Source organism: Tubulanus polymorphus, chromosome 2 (genome assembly GCF_964204645.1).
Source record: "Tubulanus polymorphus chromosome 2, tnTubPoly1.2, whole genome shotgun sequence".
Taxonomy (NCBI): domain Eukaryota; kingdom Metazoa; phylum Nemertea; class Palaeonemertea; order Tubulaniformes; family Tubulanidae; genus Tubulanus; species Tubulanus polymorphus.
This window is the reverse complement of record NC_134026.1, coordinates 55,212-77,549: the sequence shown is the minus strand read 5'-3', so window position 1 is coordinate 77,549 and position 22,338 is coordinate 55,212. Positions and strand designations below refer to the sequence as shown.

The window sequence follows — 22,338 nt, the reverse complement described above, 5'->3', positions numbered from 1 at the left end:
AAATGGTTGCTATTTTTACTAGAATTATCTGAATCAGCTGAAAACTTTGCTCTTCTTCTCACATTCGGTTCCGTGATCCAAAATCTCTTCCCGGTTTACGAGTCTCGGCAATTGCACGCACGAAATTAAATAATGTAAATTGGAAAGGAAAAAAACCCGTTTCTAACGACGCATTGTGAAAAGTTTCGCGCACCTGACAGCGGCAAGATTTCTTCCGGTGAAAGATTCACAACGGAACTGGTATTTATCACGTTATCCGCGGTGACTGAAGAAAGGAAACGTCCTTTGCGGGAATTGACGATGAATCATACGTAGCTGCAGTTTCTTACGGGAGGTCATTGATATAGTTCACCGATCACCGTGTCCGAGAGAATGTCGTGACTTAAATCCCGACCAACATCATCTTCTTCGCCAACAGAAACAACTATATCAGATTTCCTCAACAGTTTACGCGATACTGAGTCATCAATTTTTAGTCGCTTCACCTCGAGCCAAAACGAGAACCTAATCCTCCCGATGGGTTGAGCTATCTTTCGCTCGAAGCTCTCGTGTCTGTAATCGTGCTTTTACATATATGAGATTGGCAAACCTTTGGCTATATTCTGATGATCAGTGCTGTCATCAAATCACCTAGAAATCATTTAGAAATGGCTGTTTACATCTCGTCGTGGTGGTTAGTGCTGCTGGTCGGAGGCCATTTCGTAATAATAAATGAACGCAGGGAAATGGGCTGATCTAAAAATAACTACGATACATTTTACAAAGCATAGACGAGGACATCCTTAGAAAAAGAAGTTACAAGAGGCCTAAACATCAGCGCCACTGAGGTGGCGAGAGAATTTCGAGTCGTGGATATTTGAAATCATCATTTATCGTAGAATTCTAGTAATTGCCGTTGAAGTTTTCAGTTGCTCAATAACAGTAACGACTTTGTCATTGTTTTTGTGATTTGTTATCCCGTGTCTGAACCGAATAACCGAGTAATATTTGATTCGGTCTCGGGAGTCATGTGAAATCGACTGACAAAGTGCAGTGTCTAGAATACTGCCTGGGTATATGTAGTTTAGTTAAGACACAGATTGAATATCAGCTCAGGCTGCGTAGAGCTCCTCCGTCCGTTTAGTAATAATCCTGTTTAGACATTGATCACTGTCGTCTGATTCTATCAGTAATAATACATGGCAGTTATGTGACGGCTTCCTTACTGGCTAAATGACTTTTAGTCACTTAAGCCGTTGAAAAATGCATAAGATGTAAGACGTGTATCTTTTTAAAGGCAAACGATCTGAGACTGCGGCGGAGTGTCAGACGAAAGTGTCGTTAAATGTATGTGGTCGCCAACAGTCACGTCCAGTTAACAACATTATATACTATCATACTTTAATTGTTTATCAGACTCGAAACGTTGCGCCCCCGCCCCGCCCCGCACCCCCTGACAGAATATTTCCTTCTTCCCCCGAAGGGCGCCTCGTATTACTTCGAACAGACGTAAACGCGGTTGAAAGATCAACATTGCCATGTGATTGGATGTAATTTGTACGGCCGTTTGGGAGTGATTTCAAACATCGCAAAATACAGTTCTGCCTCGGCGTCAGATAGATTACAGCCGTTCAATTCTTTTTGAAATATTAACTCTTAACTTTGCGCGCATCTAAAGGATTCTAATAATGAGTAGCGACCTTTACTGGTGACCGTAATTAACTGTTTTACCAGCAGATTTTACTATGATCTCGCGTTAATGGCGCATCTGAAGTTATGATATAATAGGTCATAATTTAAACGTTGGGTCCCGAGTTGATTTTTACTGTTACACTTTCAGTCTGTCCTGTCGTGTATAAACAATCGTTAATCAGTTGTTGGATTTGTCATTGTTTTACTCGTCTAAAACACTGTTCAAATGAGGCAGCAGCAGCAGCAGCAGCAGCAGCAGCAGCAGCAGCAGCAGCAGCAGCAGCAGCAGCAGCAGCAGCAGCAGCAGCAGCAGCAGCAGCAGCAGCAGCAGCAGCGTTCACTGTAGTGGATTAAGTTGTATGAGTGAATGTAGGATTCTCCGTCAGTCCGGGGTCAGTCATAATACTACAGACATTTCAATCTGTTCGTCACGTTTATCAACATTAATGTTTGACGCAGCTCCATTTCTTTTCCATTATTTCTCATCAACTGCGGGACCATCGATCAAAGGACAGATACATCAGTTCTATGATGCAGTGCAAGGCAATTTGTAGCCCCGATGTACCGCACCGCAACATTCCTAGATTTATTTTACATTCTCCCATTGTCAACAGTATCCCGTTCCTTTTAACTGAAAATATTCAGCTTCGCTGATTCACCGCGCGATTTAAGTAACCTTTGAATAAAAGATTTTTTAGCCGCCCGGCAGAAGAATTACTTTCTTGAAATAGCGACGGATTGAAAATCGCTGCACATCCGTCTCGTCTGTATTGTGCACGTGAACACACGTCATGCTTCTTCGTTTTCTATTCAGTTTTGCTTTCGATTGAACTTTATGACGTCACGGCTCTAGCGACTAAACTTTACATCGTCAATTTGAATTATAAAACTTGTTTATTTATTGACTTTTTGTAATAGACTCAATCGTCTATTGTTCACCGAAAAGCCTGCGCTCACTCGCGCCGAAGGGAAGGGGAAAATATCGATAGAAATGATTTGAGTTGAAAAATGCCTGACCGAATTGAGGACACCCGGGCTGTGGACTTATTAAAGTGATGTTTAACCTGTGTTGCGCGGAGCAATCTTCACCCTACTGAGGGTTCCCGGGGAACATGGACTCCATACATGATAGTAACTCAAGAAGAGCGCTCTACTATCGCAATGTTTACCCGCGACCGCGTTGAAGGTTACAAGGGAAGAAGGTCCGTCATCACAAACTGTATATTACATTTTCTCTAGTTAATCTTCTGGACAGAGATGCGCGAAAATGGAGACATCAACTTCCGTTTCTGCTAATGAACAAAAACTATCGTTTGACCGTGGATACTTGTTTAGTATGTCGGCAGTATTCCCGGTCACTAATGGACCAAACATTTACCACCACGAACACAGACGACATTCTAATGAACCTCCACTGACCAATGTGTCTGATACAACATTCCCTCAGTAAGGTGCCAGTAAACTCCCGACAATCTTCCGTTACTCATAAATTTGTAATCTAAACTTCCATCGATAACTTACAGTAATCCAAGCTGACAGTTTTACTCGGATTTATTCCAATCATATTTTGTTGGTTGTGTCACTTGTGGCCGGCTCAGATTCTGACTCACCGTCTGACACGGTCGAACCGGTTAATTGATTGAGTAGTTTTCTTTTTACCCTGGCAATTCTCGCGTCAACAATCGGTATTATTTCTGGCGATGGTTTCTTCGATTAGCCTCGCTTCGTCCTCGCCGTATTTCAATGCTCTATATAATAAAGCTTCAATCCATATTTTTGCTCAGTCATTTCTATTGGGTTTCCGTTCTTGTGACAGCTTTCGTAAAAGCGTTCATATCGCGCAAATGGCGCTTGTACGACCAGCCGCCAACCGCTGCTTATGAAGTCAAAAGCACATCGAAAATCGAATTCATCGACGATATACGAACTTAAAGAGTTTATGTTAGACTATAGATCACAGGTGCCTTAGAAAATCCCGCACTCAGAGGTGGAAAATTTCTCCGAAAAGGTTTCCTTTAGTGAGGGATTTATTTTCGACTTTTCGACTTTATCCTAATTATTATCATCTTCAGGTATGCTAAGATTCCAGTCTATTTAGATCCATGTTTCCACACTTAGCAAACATCCATGGAGTTCACCATTCAGGACTTTCCAAATCAAATTCCAATGGATACATTTTCTACTAAATCTATAACATTGCGAGATTCGTTTGTGGAAATGAGGCGTTCTTGCCTCGTTAGTTTGGAAACGTAAATCGACACCGCATTCGTCGGCTACCAATCTTCATAAATTACTAATTTCACCCGGTTAAGGAACGGCGACGGGCACCATTGAAATAATGACAGGAAATTGAACGTAATCGATGGTTAATTCAGCGCACATTCTCTAACCTTGACCAGACGTCCAGAAAAAGCTAAAGCAATTAAGTAGATTAGAGCGAGTGGCTAGTACTGGACATATAGACGGACGTACACGCGCCACGCACACACGTTTTGTTTCTCGGTCTAAAGGTGTGTTTTATGGGAGAATGCGATGTATCTTAGTCACCGGCGTAATTCTCGTACATGACGCGAATTAGACATCAGCAGCTGCAAATACTGCAGTTCATCGGAAAACATCGTTAAACCAAGACAAGTCATCGCATTTCCGAAATAGCTTTAACCAATACCTGACCGCACCCAGAATCCTTACAACCGGTGTCTCGGTGTGTTATACCGACTGCCTAGAGAACTAAAAACTGGAAATATATACAAATGAAATTGTTGTTGACTGCAGGGACTGAGTGTTATTAACTTTCAGCGGTGTATTATATACACGTATCAGAGGTGTCGATTTTCTCAAAACAAAGACTTCTAAATGCCACGTAATCACTAATTACTGGCAGAGAACACGCCTGCTCGAGGGGGATGCCTCCGATTCATTCTTTAACGGCAAATATTTTTTTCAGCGCCGTTCGATTTCGATTTGTCCTGTACATAACTTTCCTCTCTATAATTGCGCAGTCGCTGATGTTTACTTGAAGTGTTTTTGATGAATCGATCGATTTCCAAAAACAAAACTTCATTCGACACGTGACTAAGCCAGAATTTTATGAAAGTTGGCGAAAATAAATGCGAAAAGATGGAAACGTCGGTTGATGTGGTGTACAGGTTTATATCGGATCAATCCAGGCCCGTGACTAGCGATGACGGGTGGTTTTCAGATATTTCGAAATGAATTTATTTGAGGTGCAAGTTCAAAGCTTGTGATTGAGTCATAAAAGCAGAACGTTTCTCACTCGATCTGAATCTGTTATAATTTGTCTCGCCGGGGACGAAAATGTCGACATAGAATCTAATTTCCCCGTTCACCGAGGGGATATCAGCGTCGTGAACCAACCATTACTTCGGCAAGCGAGCATCTCCACACCGACCTTGGATGGATTCTTTGAAGGCGTAGTCTGCGTCGATTCCTTTTGAAATGTTCTCGTGGGGCACATTTTTTCTCGTACATTCAAATCGTTAAAGATCATCATTCTTTTGTATCGCGGTAAATGAATTTATATGCAGATATACCTGCGTGGCAATTACTGACGTTGACTTTCAGGCATAGGTTTTATGCGTCCCCGGGTAATGGCTTACAGAACAGGTGAAATGTACTAGGTCTATTAATGTAGAACCTGGCACTGCTGTTCAGGGAATAGTTGATAGAACCGGAGGATATTATGATGACATATACTAGTGGAAACGTTAACGCTGGGGAATACTAAATTTTCATCATTACCGCCGCTAACAGTATGCACTGGTCGGGTATCTCTCCATATAAGATAATGGGATAATGAAGAATTTTTTTAGGCAAACACACGCTATTGTTTCGTTAACTTCTCTGGAACCATATACAACACGGCGCTCGCCGAACATCATCTGTCGGTTCATCGTTTAGTTTATCGCGGTGTGTGCGACGGACATTTCGATTATTTTTAAAACGCGCCGCTCTAGCGATGAAAGTAATAGCGTTCATGTTTTTATGCATGCGGTTTCAGCGCTCGTTGACGGCTGTTCGGGTGTCGACTGAGGATGAAAAAAGGAAATGATATCCTAAACAAACCATATGGAGCGCTGTCCAGGTCATAAATGATTCATTTTTACCGCCATCAAAGCAATCCACAACTCGATAGAAAAATATTCGTCCTGTTCACCGCTGGTTTTATTAGTAGCGGTCTTATCTTTGAAGAGGTATTGTGCAGTCATTATGGCTAATGTCTTTCGGGGTGTTTATGTGTATCTATGCAACACCTGGTGATAGTATAACTGATGGTGCGTCCATCTTAATGGCGCCGCTAACACTTACCAACAAGACTGCTGCAACGCCTTACGAGATGGGAAAACATTGTCAGAAAGATGGGTTATTCTTTATCGTTGTTTAATGACCCGGAGAAAAGATACCTGGATCTCTTTGTTTCATTCATTGTTCTAAAAGGCCATCTGCAGATCAGACTAAATACAGCGTTAAAATACATAGAAAAATACATTAAGTCAGATTAAATATGACTCATTTATCTGAATTTCTTCATTCGGTTCTACCGTGGATTATCAATCTCTACGAACTGTTTCATGAATTCATTACCGTAAACGACATTAGATTTACTGAATAAAGGTAAATAATAGATTGTGTTTTTATTGTTGCGGTATTTGAGGAGAGCGTTATCGCGCTTCAGTGAACTATTCAATTCATATTTTCCGCCACTCTTCACTGCCCCGCCCTAACGCCGTTAACGGCTGCTGCTGATTTAAATAAATGAATCTTTCTATTTCCGTCGCCGGCATTTATCGCGTTTCCGCTTGCGGGATTTTACCGTAGCAAAATCAAAGCCCCCGATTTCTTGTGGATCCTCCTTAAAAAGGAATTAGCAGATCTTTACTTTTTGCGTTATAGCTTCGGTTTGAAACAATGCGATGTTCAGTGAGTGTCTAGGATGAGCCGATACGACGCTTTGAAGTACATGATGGGTCCACTCGAACTAAATGTTGAGAGCTATGCGCGTTATATTTCTGATGATGAGTTCGATAAAGATTTGTCGATCGTCGCTACGTCTCGGTATAGCCATTACCACATATCGATTCGATGATAGAAGAGAAGATTAAACACCGGTCGTTCTTTTTTTCTGTTCTATTGTTTTTCTCTTAAAAGGTGCCGCGAACAATCAAACGCCTTTATTCGTTTCCTCGCCCCTTGCTTTCATCAAAGACACGGGACGCTATTCTACTCTCTACGGATTTGTATTAACCGAATTAAAACGTTTTGAACGCGTCGGAGATGAGAATATCGAATTCTGAAGAAGTTTTTCTCGGTTATTCGAAGCCGTTTGTCTGACTAATAGCGATTATATCTTCTTATTTTCGGTTCGTATTACTCGGTGTAAACTGTCTCTCCTCTGTTTATAAGTAAAATATCCTGTGGGATGTTGGATATATCGTCGTGTTGTCATGGTACTAGACACAATGTGTAAATGACACTTTCGTAGTTTAATCAGGCGATTATGAATATAAATATATATATCGCGAATATTCCTAACTTGTCATTTTGAAGCCTTTCAAATCTCCATTTAAAGCCGTTTATACACATATGATTATATGTGTGATTGTCTTAGAATTGTAGAAACTGCGTCAGAAATTCGATATTTCAAGATAACTTCGAAATAACTTACATCAAGCCATCTTGACGTAGAGTCCACGCGTTACACTCAAAATATTTGACTCCAAAGCCGGGCGTAGGTCTCGCCTCAACGCGACGCGATCGTTGCGTCGACCGGCTTAAGGCTTAAACACGACAAAGAGAGGACTTTCCGAATCTCTATAGATTTTGCGGTCAACAGAAATAAACTCAAATCAATCGCTTGTTCAGTTCAGGCTCCAGACGGAAGATTGTTTACACGAACTCGAACCGAATATTTCGGTTGAAAACAATTCTGTTAATTCGACTGATGGCACAACCTTATCTGTACTTCGATTTCCGATTCAAAAATCAAACCCGCTGTTTCGTTCCCGGCAGGTGTCGCGGACAGTTCCCGGCAGGTGTCGTGGATGAAGGGCCTCAAATCGAATCGAATCAATTAGATTGAAACAATTGCTTATTTCAAGACTAAAACATCGAAAAACTAATTTCAACTCTACAAAAGTCAAACAGAAACTGGATCTCCAGTGTCTACACCACCCGTCTTGCAAATTAATTTCTCGATCGAAGGTTTGTTTCTAACCAGCCGCTGATTTTGCATTATTCCCTCAATTTTCTCCGATTGTGAACTCAACTAAACACATCAGTAATCAGTGAATGAGGCGCGTACTTCGTTCATACATCGCAATAAATACCGGTGATTCTTCATCGTTGACTGAACCATTTCTCGACTGCAATCATTCTGCTCGTACGCATTGTTTCACGTATAGATCATTGTTTCATTTCGTCAAACAGCTGTGTTGCTTCCTGTGAGTTAATTAATTTTTCATAAGGCGACGGGTGAAAAAGGAAATTCAACCAAGTAAGGCTCTCCAACGAGCAATTACTTATTGAAGTCCGAGGAAATTGGAAAATCGGCAGATGATCTCGTAAAGTATCGATCTTTCTTTCGAGACAATAAATTTAATGTTGTAGCAGTTGTAACGGTGTGAGCAGAGTTTACCGGTGAATATTGTTCAGTTCGGTACGAATAACGCCTACTATGAATATCTATGTAGTTCTTCTACAAACTGTATAATCCTATTACCTTAATACCCGTACATCTTCCTTCGACGCGGATTCGAACCTAATGGCGTCGCCAGACTCCGATCCACCAGGTGTCGCTAGTGTGTATTCGGATAACGACCCCGGATTTTGTCCATTATTTCTCAAATACTATGAACGATGAATAAAGATGGCGCCATCTTTGAACCCTAACAATCAACGTCACGGTGAAGCCTAATTTCTGGTTTGGGAAGCTAAAAATCTCGATTTGGGTTCATCCTTAATGAACTAAATCTTGACAGGGTCGCACCGATATGCACGCCATCTAGTGAGATAACTGGTGGCACTAACCAGTCATCACTAACGACTTTAAATACGGTTTAATGGGAGTTAGAATCTTCAAAATATTCCTTTTTTTGTTTTCGGGTTTATTTTCACGAATTAAGAAATTCCGCGAGTTATCTGAGACCCGCGGCTCGGTCCAAGCTGCGGCATCAGAATGCTGTGGTTATCCTCGAATATTATACCTAGAGTATCATTGCAATGCCTCACAGGTAGGCGTGTATTCGTATGAACACGATATACTGTCTGTTGAAAGTTAGGGTTCCTCGGATGAATCGGTCTTATATTTCTGACGACGAATATGAGTTGTTTTTGCCCACACCTTTATAAAACAGACGAAAGTTCATGAAATAACAATACAATAGAAAACTACCTTGAAAGTTTATTGACGTCTCGAAAAATAACAAACTTATTGCTTCATAGACAATAAAGTTAGTATATCAAAACTTGATTTGAATTGATCGGTAATCGGCTAGGTCCCAATATTAATGACGTAGTACACATCCACTCGCACGATATCCTTAATGTCATTGAAATTCATTTGATTGCGAGCCAATTTTCAAAATTGTAATCGTTAATTTCAACCGCCAATTTGATGACGTATTTCACACGCACACAGTGCTCCTCGATACGTGAACACATTTCTATAACGGTTTTTACGGCATCGAAGAAGTTAAAAAGGAAACTGCTCGATTGCTCTGTTTGGCATTTACGTTGGTAAAAAACATGAACGATAGGGTGTCACTATTAGTAATTAGTTTGGTGACGTTATTGTCCTGTATACCGGTAGCTACTGTCGCGTACCCTCGGGCGATTCGGTATGAAAACCAGCAGGTAAAAACTACTGCTCTTTCGATGACTCATCTCACTATGTCATTTATAACGACAATTAAGCAACTTTATCATCATTTCAGTTTCCTTTCGGCATCAGTCGTGCGCTCTCCCTCTCCTCCTCTCTCCCCTCTCTTTTCTCTCTCTCCCCCCTCTCTCTCTCTCTCTCTCTCTCTCTCTCTCTCTCTCTCTCTCTCTCTCTCTCTCTCTCTCTCTCTCTCTCTCTCTCTCTCTCTCTCTCTCTCTCTCTCTCCCTCCCTCTCTCCCCTGTTCCCTACATGTAATTGCGGGAAGAACTAACTATCTAGCGACTCGGTGACACCTGGATAGTTAGTTGGCCGTGGAACGAAAAGCTGATTCATCCACACGACACTTCGGGGTGATGCGTTATTATCAAAATGATACCAGACATCAAATGCAATATTTAAGATAGTTTAACGCCGATATGGAGACGAATAAAGTGCTGGTTTGATCTGAGCGATCATCTCGTGGTTGCGTGTATGCGCTTCCCCTAACCGCCATCACTTTTACCTACCATCCAAAAATAAGACGTACTGCACTTATGAGCGGTCAACATAATCTAATGCAGATTGTGTGATTTGCTGCGATTTAACAAGTTTTGTTATACATATTTTTACGAGAATGACACCAAGCGGGTTTGATGCTCGTTCACACCTTCGCCCAGTTATCTGAAGGTGGCTGATTCGCGGTGTACTGGAAGAGCTCACGATTGCGATAAAGGGTTCTCAGTGAATTCATAACATTTTAGTGACGGGCTATAGGTGCCCTGAACAGAAACAAGATTAATGAAACATTAATAGTAATGAAGACGTAGTAATGATTACTTATCGGATAGAAAGAGTTAAATGTAACAAAGAATTCAAACTTATTGAGAAGTTCAGTTTCAAAGTTATTATTGTCCTGTTTTTTGCTGGATGCGTTTTGTGTCAAAAATGAGCTGGCGGCTAAGTAGGTCAGCGTTTGGTGTTTTTTAAATTTCTCAGATAATGCCTCATTTTACGTGCTATCGCGATGACAAAGCTAATATAGGTTTTCCTTTCTGATACGTGATCAGGAGAGAGAGAGAGAACCGACTGAACGGTCTCGCTTTTGCCGCCGGATATTTTTCCGCTTGATGAGCTTGATAGGAAATGTTTTCTTGTCTTCAGGTAAACTGGTAGAAACTGAAAACGACGCTTGTAATGAGGATAACTTCAATAACGAAGAAAAGCAATTATTAATTCGTGAGTTTTGACTTTTTGCCGGTTTAATTAACGAAGCAATTAATGAGCTTTGCGAAATTCAAACTTTTCGAATAAATATATTCTCGATTTTGCCGTTCATTCGCGAAACTGAATACATAGATTTGGCATTCTTTTTAATTCACTTTAGGTAACGATGTTTTCAAACTTTTTTCAGCCACAAAACTTACAAGTACTAAATGTCCATTCGGAGGTCAGTATGGAATTACTACATCAACTGTTCCGCGATGTAAGATTATATTACGCAGTGGTTGCGCAGACGTGGATCGTCTTCAACTTTCTTCGTGTCCAGATAACAAAGAAATAGGTAAATATTGGAAACATCGTCGCGGGATCCAGTTCCACTTAAAGCAGTTAAATATTGAAAATAAGATAAATTTTTGAGTTGAATTTTCAACTGATACACTGCGGAATGTGCGGCAACTTTCAAATTGAAGTTTTTGTTTTCACGGTTGTAGGAATCTTCAAAATACATATTTCTTTTTTAACACCCTCAACCCGCTAAGCCCCAGGGCTACTTCAACCCGCTAAGCGCCACGCAGGGCATTTTAAGCGGGTTCCATGTTTCTTTTTCCCAATGGGGGAGAGACCAGAGAAGATACCTTCGAAAATCTCCAAGAAAATCTGTCGCCACCGGGGTTTGAAAAAAAGATTGATTTGGCATGAATTGAATACATTGAATAGTAGCACCAGTGTTTTTATTTGTATATATTTGTGAAATTCTACGTCCATTCGTTTCCAGAGTTTCTAAAGTTTTGTGTTAATTTAACTCTAGAGCTAAAGTAAAACATTGATAACGAATCTGTTTTAACTTCAACCGACAAACTGTGAAACTGGATCCTTTATTTTAAATTAAATGTTTCCCAATTGGTCGTCGCCACGTCAACGCTGGTTTAATACAGTATAGTACCCTGAAGGTTCTCGGTGAAACGAGTTTCAGTTTCTTTGTGAATTGTTTCCTATCGACTTCGTCAACTCGTCCAGACTCATTGTACATAGCGCCTTTACAACTACGAGCGACATTTGATAGTCGACAAATTAAAAATTGTAATTTGCGACGTTTTCATAGAAGGTCTTTATTGCCGCCAATATTTTTGCTTCTTGTGAAATTTGATATTCGAAGAAACTGAACGCAACAAGAAACGTTTGTTCATTACTAGACGCGGCTATTGCGTCGAATTCATGTGCTCGAGAATATTAAACATTTCAGGCCTAATTTAAGGAAGCATTTTGCCTTAATTGAGAATTTCGCAGCTATTTGCGATGTGCACACTCTGATGATAAGACGATTTTTCTGTCGTTTCGTTACTGCTGCTGCTGCCGCTGCTGCCGCTGCTGCTGCTGGTATCTCGTTAATATTACGCCTTGTGCTTCTTTTGTTTCATTATTTCATAACAGATTACAATATTGTGAAAGTTAATGATAATATGTTTCATTCTGTCCTGGAGAGATAGTGATATATTCCCTGAGCTATCGTTAGAGTACGTCGACTATTTCTTATCCTTGAATTGCACCGCAGAATTTTATCGTTATTTTTTCCCATTTGGGAAGTGACGATTTTTCTTTATTAATTCCGTCAAATGAAATGATAAAGAACCGGCAGTACGCGTGGTTTCTCTATCAACTATTCCCACGGTGTCTTTCTTACTTTCCGAATTAATGAATTTCGTACATCAAATATTTATATGAATCGTAACGGCGATGAGAAAGGGCCACGTGAAGTAGAGTAATTCTCGTGTTTTTAGAACTGTAGTTTTATTTGATGCTTACACGATAGAAATGATCTCGATAATTCGGTATAGGCGTGAACTACAGTTAAAGCCCGTCAGACTCTCACGATATGTCGGGCAAGTTCTAAAAAGATTCTACTTCAACGAACTTAACTCTATATGAAAAACCAGTCAGTTCATAACGAAATGAATTGTATCTATTTCATATAGTTTCAGACGAGATTGAAGTGTAGAAATGTTCTTATTAATAATGAATACAAGACATGGAAATATTTACATAGCGAACTCTTAATATTACAGCGCAATTCTCATTACACGTTATTACTTGCAGCACACATACTTCACTGCGCGTTTTGAGCACTCAATTGTATATCTATTATTACCAACTTCGGATTGTAATTGGCGGAATGAATTAATCATTTTTTATCAAAAACCAATCCACCGCTCTCCTTGACTATTTAACAGTGGTTCATTCTTCGACACTCCTCGATATTTATTTCAAATGTTCCTTCAGTTCCACCGTGCGAAGACCACTAGCGAACCTGGTGGATCCTCGCCTGCCATGCGTGGAATTCTCGATTGCCACAGCAGGCCAGGAGTTCCCCATTAAACACGGGCTAAATTTGTCTCGGATCTGGTCCAGGCGCTGGCCAGTATTTGGATCATAAGAATAAGTAGTGTTAGATATATATATAGATATAGCGCTCATTATTGGTTTAAAGATTGAGAGACTTCTCTGTAAGTCTCGACAATCAACCGCGTTAAAACGGGTCCCGGAAGAGTAATATCCAGGCAGCTGTTATTGAGAGAAAACTCGGCGGGGTACGCGCGCACGCCGCCGCTGCTGTAAGACACTTTCACCAAGACAAATACCGACAAGGATAGTGAAACTAATAAAGCAATGTCTGTACGATCGTCGCTTATACACAGCTCAGTGAATAGTAGTGAATTTAGTCTTTCACTTGAGGAATATCAGTGACTCGGTAAACAATATCATCTACCAATACACCTTAGGGAAACGTTACATCACCTAATCAAATTTTAACGGAAGAAAATTTCAATTCTCCACGAATCGATGACGACGCTGTCGGTGAAAGAGACGCCGAGCATGTATGAAATTCAAACTCTTTATTTCTGAAGAACAGTTAAAACGCGTGGAATTATTGCGACGCGCCTCGATGACATTCCACCGGTAAATGTCGATCTTGTTTTTGGACATCAGACGGTATCGATGAAAGCGGGTATTACTTTATTAAGAAAGCATATCTTGGATGTGGATGAAATTTGATTTTGTGAGTTATAAGGCAGATTTCATGCTATTAGCGCTCGTTTGCTGTTGGCCTTTTCGCGTGTCCCGTACTCGCTGTTTGTTCGGTCTATGCTTACTTCGCCCGTGGTACTATACGGCACTGGAAATCAGTGTCAGAAAACTTAATTATCGCATCAAAGAGAAATAGTCAAACCTTTGCTAATGGAAAAGATGGAGTTTTTTGCTTGAAAGTGCCTGATTGTATGTTCCGACTGTAGGAATGTTGCTTTCAGCCAACTTCATTCCATTAATACATCAAAAATCACCATTACCATCGCATTAGTCGCTGAATAAAGGAACAATTAACAGCTTTAATTAGTTTCATTAGAGAAAAGACATCATTTTTCTCATCACTCGATGTAATGTATAACATTAACATTCGATATCCGAGAATAAAAAAACCCATGCGCGCCTGTCTCTCCTCTCTCTCCTCTCCCCTCTCCTCTCCTCTCCTCTCCTCTCTCCTCTCCTCTCTCTCTCCACGATCAGAAAATCAAAGATTTTTTTTATTTTTTTACGCTGCTTCTCGTAAAAACGTTGATGGGTATTTAGCCTCGAGGTTTGTACGCGGTAAAACAACTCGCTCCTAAAGCCATCTAAGACTTGGAAAAGTGGTCATATATATATATATATATATATATATATATATATATATATATATATATATATATATATATATATATATATATATATATATATATATATATATATATATATATATATATATATACATGCATTGCTCTCTTAATTCTGAGCTTCTAATAGAGGCTTCTTTCATCTGAATCAAAGACTTTTCAACACTGTCGCGATAAACGTCTCTAGTTACTAATGGCTAGTTTGAAATGTATTACGTGCAAATGATAGTTAATGATATGTAATTTGATTTGGGAGTCAAGCGAATGATGACTGTAACATACATCATCGCCTCATATGGTTACAGTGTCTATAATTTCTAGAATGCTGTAATGTATTATGTAAACCACATGGCCAGCAAGCAATGCTTCGGATTAATAACCACCGAATTCTGATCATCTATAATTCAATTAAAGGCTAATTTCTAATATTCTGTCGTCGCGGATAGATGTAATTCTTATGTCTTCAACCTCGCTTGCCAGGGTTTGGCGCGACCTGTGTTGGAGTTTGTTGAAGTAATCATCAGTCTGATTACTCCAAGTTTGGAGTGAGCTCCGGTAAGAATAGGGATGATCAAACCCTGGTAAGCGAGTACGAACGTATAAACGTGAACATTGATTCCCTGGATGCGACAGTAAATGCTCCACGATTCAAACAATCTACAATCTTGTAATTTTTTTCTATTCGCGCATTTGACATTTCAAAACTTGGCGCTGCTTAAACTCCGCTGTTTATTTATAGCTGAAACCGTTTTTCGTCGCGCGTCTTACAATTTCAATTAAACCCGATTTGACGGAGAGTTCAAAGATAAAGGTGGGGTAAGACTTGGTGGTATCGACGATAACGCGTTAGATCAAACAGATCGTCTCTAGATCCACAGTTTAAATCGCTAGTAATTGGATTGCTGCTGCTGCTATGAAATTACTTTGCCAATATTGTCACCATCGATACAGTTTATCGCTCGCAACGTCGCACCTAGGAATAAAACGTTCGATAATGAATTGAATTGAATTGAATCGAATAAATCGATCGTTTTATTTCGATAATGAGGCATAAATAGAATTTACAAATTGATTATCGTATTAGAGGAAAGAGTAGAGAAATTCCCCCGAGGCGCTTCTGAAACAAATGCTAAGAACTTAAGTACTGGAAACTAGGTTTTTATAAAAGGCGTTATAAGCTCTCACAAGCCGAACTGTACGGCAGCGAGTTTACAACAGAATAATTCTGTTTTGTGTGTTTGTGTTCAGCATTATGCGGCACTACAAAACATAGAAAACATTTGTTTCTGGTCAAAAATTGTTTGCGGGCCATCATAGGGTCAAAAGAGTATCGTATCATTTTCTCGAATATCTATGCGCTCAGCTTCACGATCCAAGTATTTGTAATGTATTAAAAACCCCAACACATTGAACGAGAAAAAATCTTTTAGACCGATGTTTGGGGTACTTCTATCCTTCTTCATTTAATCGTCGTATTGTGGTTTTTTATATACACTACGCCTACAGACTGCATTTTTTGAAAGTCATTTGAAAAATTCATGAATTTGAAATGAATTTCTAAAGATGGATTGTATTCGATACCTCAGTGTAATGGATTTTTCATTGTTTATTGTCGGTATTGTTAGTATGTTTGCTACAGGCTACGAACATAATCAATGCTTTATTCTAAATATTTCTTCTAAACAAAACATTCCTCCTTTTGAATTTTTTAAGTATAAATTTTCTGCTGGACGGCGATGATTTTTTTCAGTTTTTTTTTCTATCCACGCAGTTAAAAAGTGTGTGGTAAGATCCGGCGTTAATTACGGCTAATTTTTGCGGCGGTTTCGCGTCATTAATCGACAATGACGCTTTGAAGAAGGTTTCACGACGGATAACGTCACTGGTAATACGGACTCGCGTGTATCACTCCGTCGTCTCTGACACTGCGTCGTTAACTGTTAACTTAATAAAAATTAGATTACAACGCATGATAAATGACAGGCGCGTTGTTGGTCTCCGTCTTCCCGCGACTTGAAACTGCCCCCAGTCAACTCTCTATACTTATGTTACGAAATTCTGCGTTAAAGATTTAATTGAAAGTGAAGCAATTTCGTGGCGTTTATAATGAAATCAACGGGATAGAAAACTGAAACCACTTTTAAGAGTGGTTTGTGAGTTAGTCATCGAATGGCCGGGTGCCATGTGGTAATTGAACTCCCAGCAGTTTCTTAATCGGATTTTTCCTAATTTCAATCATCCTATTTACACCGGTCTTTGTGCCGCCAGCTATCATTAACTACATGGCTTTGTTTCTAAGCCAAATGGGCGCTTTCCGTTTTATTGAACTCGGAAATTCAATTAATAAATACACACTGTGAAAGGTTTGAAAGTTAATCTACCGTGCTGTAATGACGCGATCGACCGGCAAGTTTTAACCGACCGACGACTCATTCATGTCCGTCAGAGTTCGTTCAGGCGCGCACACAATACAATACAATAAATATTTATTTGCATACAATATTATTAACACGTACATGCATACAATAAGTTACGTACAGGACCAGCTAAGCCTTAAGCCTGTAAAACGCTGGCACCCTTAGAACGAAAAGAAACAGAAACACTTTACGCCGATAAGGAATTGTTATAAATTCATTACATTTACATCATCTGTTAGTTCGATTCATTCGGGAAATATTCTTTTGAAAACGTAATTTCATCGCTGCAATAACTCAACATCGATATCTGAAATTATTATTATTTATAACATTGTCTTAAATATCGATGGTGTTTGATGTGATAGAACCAGTAATCGCGACTCTGCTGCGGGGCTCGAACTTAAATCATATCGGAAATAATTACACAGTTTGAAATTGAAGGTAACGATAAAAATCATGATTATTAAAACGCGAATGAAAACAGACGAACACGGCGGTGACGCGTGTGGTTGCGTTATCAGTGTTAAACAGGTGTTTGTGACATTCTCTCCCTCTCTCTCTCTCTCTCCTCTCTCTCTCTCTCTCTCTCTCTCTCTCTCTCTCTCTCTCTCTCTCTCTCTCTCTCTCTCTCTCTCTCTCTCTCTCTCTCTCTCTCTCTCTCTCTCTCTCCTCTCTCTCTCTCTCTCTCTCTCTCTCTCTCTCTCTCTCTCTCTCTCTCTCTCTCTCTCTCTCTCTCTCTCTCTCTCTCTCTCTCTCCCTCCCTCCCTCCCTCCCTCCCTCCCTCCCTCCCTTCCTCCCTCCCTCCCTCCCTCCCTCCCTCCCTCCCTCCCTCCCTCCCTCCCTCCCTCCCTCCCTCCCTCCCTCCCTCCCTCTCTCTCTCTCCTTCACTCAGTGATCGATGTTCAAACGATGCCTATCAATTATACCTTACCTTATACTGTTTGAATATTAGAGAATCTGCTCTAGCTCCGCTCTCCTCGCCGCCCTACACTTCTATCTACTGTACAAATTACTTCATTACCGTTCATTCATTACTGTTAAACTTGTTAATTAGTTCTTACTGTTAATTACTGTTGCTGCTCATTAACAGAAGAAACAATCTTCAATCGCTATGAGAGATTGTGATTGTGTTGCAGATCATTTGATTTAAAAAGAAAACTCAAGGGACCGAGCTCTGTTCCTCATCCGGTAGAGATTATAACCTGATGGTATCAGGACTCTACGGTTCGAAGATTAATTTTGGTTCTGTTAGCACTGATCTTATGTTTAATTCTTTTAATTCTGGGAGAACCTGGCTTTATCAAACCGTAAGCTTTGTTTGAGGAGAGGTTTTGAATGGGATAAGACTATGACTTGAGTCATGACTCAGATGGTCTTCGATTTAAGCGTGGTCATATTGTGATACTGGACTTAAATCACAAGATTAGTTTGGTTATAAGAAATGTTGAAATGGACGGCATTAGGTCGTGACTGTTGTACAGCGAGGTCTTTCATACTCGAGAACCATTTCCTACCATCCAGTAAGCCGTGGTTTCGTGACTGCATAATTTTCATTCAATCTAAATTGTTTTTTTTAAATCTATTTTAATCTAGCTGCCAGCTTAACATGTTTGAGTAGCTGGACACAGAATACCACAACGTACGTTATTGCTCGTAAAACTACCGGAAGTAAGGCAGCCAACTGTTTCGTAAGTACAAAACATACACAGATCATGTTTCCATAATTCAAGTGATAAGTTTTTATTCTCTCTCTGTTTTCTAATGATATTCTGTTATCATTTTTGCAGAGTTTTAAAACTGTTGATGCTCGCAACATGCGCTTTTCAGTGGATAACGCTTGTAATATGGGTGCGCCTGCTATCGTAGATCGGAAAATGTCTTACACAATACAACGATCCGCTGGTTAGTAATCGTCTATTCATGCTTAAAAAAATATTCCACATTTTTAAGGCTAACGTTTTGAGGAAGATTTTATTTGTTTGCATCTCATGCAGATAGATAGTACATATATATACATGTAATACAATAACCGTATGATTATAACGTTTAACTTATCAGTGTAACCCTAGTGGGTTTTAAGAAATGGCCAGGGCTTTTTTATTGGTTGTGACTCACAACCTGACTAAAGTAGCAGATCTTAGTCCATTTATGTGTTTTGACATCCAACGCCATGAGGTGGTTTCGAACCAAGGACCTCTTGGGTCATCCACTTAACCAACTGGGCTAACCACACAGTTGCTTTGTCCTTTTACTATTCTCTAGTTTTTCTACTAATAATTCCTTGCAGTAGCAGTTTTTTGGTATTTTTGCATGGCCCTCATAAGAAAGCTAAGCATTCTCAATCTTCTTGCACTGTCATCATCTGTTTTCTTTTATTTTCAAATATCTTGTTTTTAAGATGTTCATCCCTGAAGAAGCCTACGTATTGTGCTAATTATTAAATATTTAAAATCTCTATATCATGCTTCCTTCCGCAATAAATTGAAACTTAAGAAAAAGACATTAATAATAGATGGAATTTCAGCATTTGGATTGATTTCTTTAATAGTAAATATATGTGTAATAATATAAGCTTTCGGAATAATTAGGAATTCATCATCGCGAGACAAGTTCAAACTATATGATCACTGATGTTATTGTATCTGTTTTCAGGTCCTTGCAGTTTGGACACGGCGGGAAGTGACGATCGTGGAAGTAAGATTATCGGAGGACACCGCTCGGCAGGAAAGATTACAGCCGACCACAACAACTGTATTAAACCTACTGCTTCAATGGCATCAAATTGCTGTGTTTTGCTACTGCTGACATTAGTAGTATTTTTCACGTAGTTAAAAACCGATGAATACGATGATATATCTGACGGATGAAAAGAGAACATATCTGCAGCTATTCGCACGTGCTTCATCGGTGCTTGTGTCGAGCTAAGCGGGTGAAATACGCCATCAGAGGGTCACAGAGAACTCTATCGGTATCGTGGTCGGCGCCTGTCTCCTACAGACAATGAGATAATGAAGACTTTCACTATGAAGCTTTGTTTATTTGTCAGTCGTGCATTTTACGCGTTAAAGATGGCGCTATCACATGAGACAAGCTCAGCCCACGCTCTACATTGTTATATATATAAATACATATATATATATATACATCATTGTATTCCATTCCTGGTGAATATTCTAATGATGAAAATGTATCAAAAATGTATTTAAATGTACAAGGATCGTTGTGTCAGTATTCCAGGTATTTTCCTCCCTAAGTTACTGTTTTTCAACAAAAACTAAAAATACATAAAGTTTCTATGTATTCGTTGTTTTCTGAGGTCGGTGTCGTCTTGAGCCCAAATGATTTTTGTGTAGTCGCATTGCGTGCGACTTCTCGCTTCAGTCATGATTCCAAACAACTGCATCTCGCCTCCTCGTAACATTCTCAATAAAGCATAATAAATATTGTTGTATTGATATCTGGCTCGCGACAGCGCGTACCGAGGGTTCGAACCCCGAATTATTGCGAGTAGAATTTATTACGTTATGATTGTTTATTTTTATTATTTCGAGTTTTCTATTAATTCATTCGAAATAAACATACGAAATGTTATAGATTTATTCAAAAAAGGAATCATCAATTTGCTTTCACGAACTACAGGGGTCGGTTCCACAGTCTAGGATTTGACTTAGGCTTGGTTTAGAAACTAACTTATGGCCAAGAGTCAAGGTTAACAATGGAGAACCCAGATCTGTGTCTAGAATGAACTTTCAAAGTCCGAAAATTTACCGTTTTCATTAGATAAGCTATGAAGGGTCTAGTTTCCACTCAATTAGCCCATGAACGTATACCATATGTTGTACGTCCATGGGCTTATTGAGTGGAAATGAACCACGAATCTTGACTAGGATAAGCCGCGATCACACACATCAACTATACAGGCCATCAACTATACAGCGTGGTGCTAAATGGGTCCGTGCCTGTTTGACGCTAAAATCATCGGGTTTTTACGTGAATCTCCTCTCGGCTGCTACAGCATCGTTTTGAACGCGATCAGGTATGGGCCTTATGCCAAATTTGACCCTGGTCCGGTCCGGGTCAAATCGCCCTGTGTGTGATTGAGCCGCGTGTCGACTCTGGAACCGTTTCCTTCGTTTCTCGTCTGATCATAGAAAGTTAGTTCCGTCTCAAACAGGTGCCATATTAAACAGATCATTAACGTATTCATCTTTCTTTGACTTTCTTTGATCGCATGTATTTGTATCGTTTAACGGAATTAAACCACAGCGAACTGAATAAAATCGATATGATATTGTATATGTAAATTCATCAAATAATAATAAATAAATAAATGCTTTTAACTTGTTTTACAAAAAGTATTTAGTTTTATGTGTCGATACAGTTTCATGGATTATGAACCTAGGACCAACTCGGACCACAACGGATAATCATTCTATGAATATCGTATTGTTCCCATCCTTAACTCAAACTCCGCTTACCTCGGACCGGTTTTACTCGTCCCGTTTTGTCCGAGTTAGACGAGGTTTATTGTTTGTCTCTAACCTATATACATGTATGATCTGTTTGCATCATTATGGGTGTTGTAATTAAGTTCATGTTTTTAAGATCGTTTGCAGCAAAGATGACAAAAATATAACAAAGGAAGGACTCGTGCTTGTTCTCGCAGTATGAGAGCGATCTAAATATTCGGTCAGTGTATCGTTCATGTGGATTTTATAATACCGTCTTTTCTGTAACAATCCCCGTCACTGTTTTAGAATTGTGAGTTTTCCTAAACTTTTGTGAATTAATGTTAGATAGTTGAGAAACTGTCGCGTTATCCGTCATTCATTGAGTCTGGCGGATGAAACGAACATAATCTTAATTGACAATTAACTAAATTTTTTGTAATGAGGATTTCAGGATAGTGAAAATCGAATGTCGGATAATCGACTGTAAGATTCTGTAGACGATAACCTCGCTGTACTTCCGACTTGTATAATGTCTTCCTGTGATACTGGAATAGATAGTCAGGGATTACGATCTATTCTTATTCAGTTCGCGTGCATTTATTTTCCGTCGGAAATTACCCCTGCACCGTCTATCATCAGCCCCGACCCGACCGACATCAATAGAGTCCTCTACCAACTACAAATAGTGCTTCGATCTTTATTCCAGTGATTTGCTGTGGTTTCAGTCTTCCATCTTAATCAAATTTTGGTCCCACAACCAATCAACCATTCAAAACCAGTTCATTTCAGTTCTATAGCCATCTAGCAACTTAAAACCAGTCTAAACTCGTGAATTTTGGTTCTATAACCAATCTAACAACTTAAGATCAGTGCAAACTCATGCATTTTGGTTCTACAGTCAATCTAACAACTTATGACCAGTCTAAGACCATTTTTAAGACCATTTTTAAGACCATTTTTTGTATGTTACGCATAAAAATGTAGCGACGATCAA

At 39.6% G+C, this 22,338-nt stretch overlaps 1 protein-coding gene across 1 annotated transcript in view; it reads left to right on the top strand.

Annotated features, from left to right (window-relative positions):
* The window catches only part of LOC141899597 (uncharacterized), a 36,608-nt gene extending 15,453 nt beyond the window's left edge, over positions 1–21,155 (top strand). Inside the window, exons 8-12 of the mRNA XM_074785984.1 lie at positions 10,710–10,784; positions 10,960–11,109; positions 18,487–18,581; positions 18,681–18,795; positions 19,546–21,155. Of these exons, the coding sequence (XP_074642085.1) occupies positions 10,710–10,784; positions 10,960–11,109; positions 18,487–18,581; positions 18,681–18,795; positions 19,546–19,721 (611 nt within the window). The 3' untranslated portion in view covers positions 19,722–21,155. The remainder of the gene's footprint in view (positions 1–10,709; positions 10,785–10,959; positions 11,110–18,486; positions 18,582–18,680; positions 18,796–19,545) is intronic.
* Positions 21,156–22,338: the final 1,183 nt, after the last annotated feature.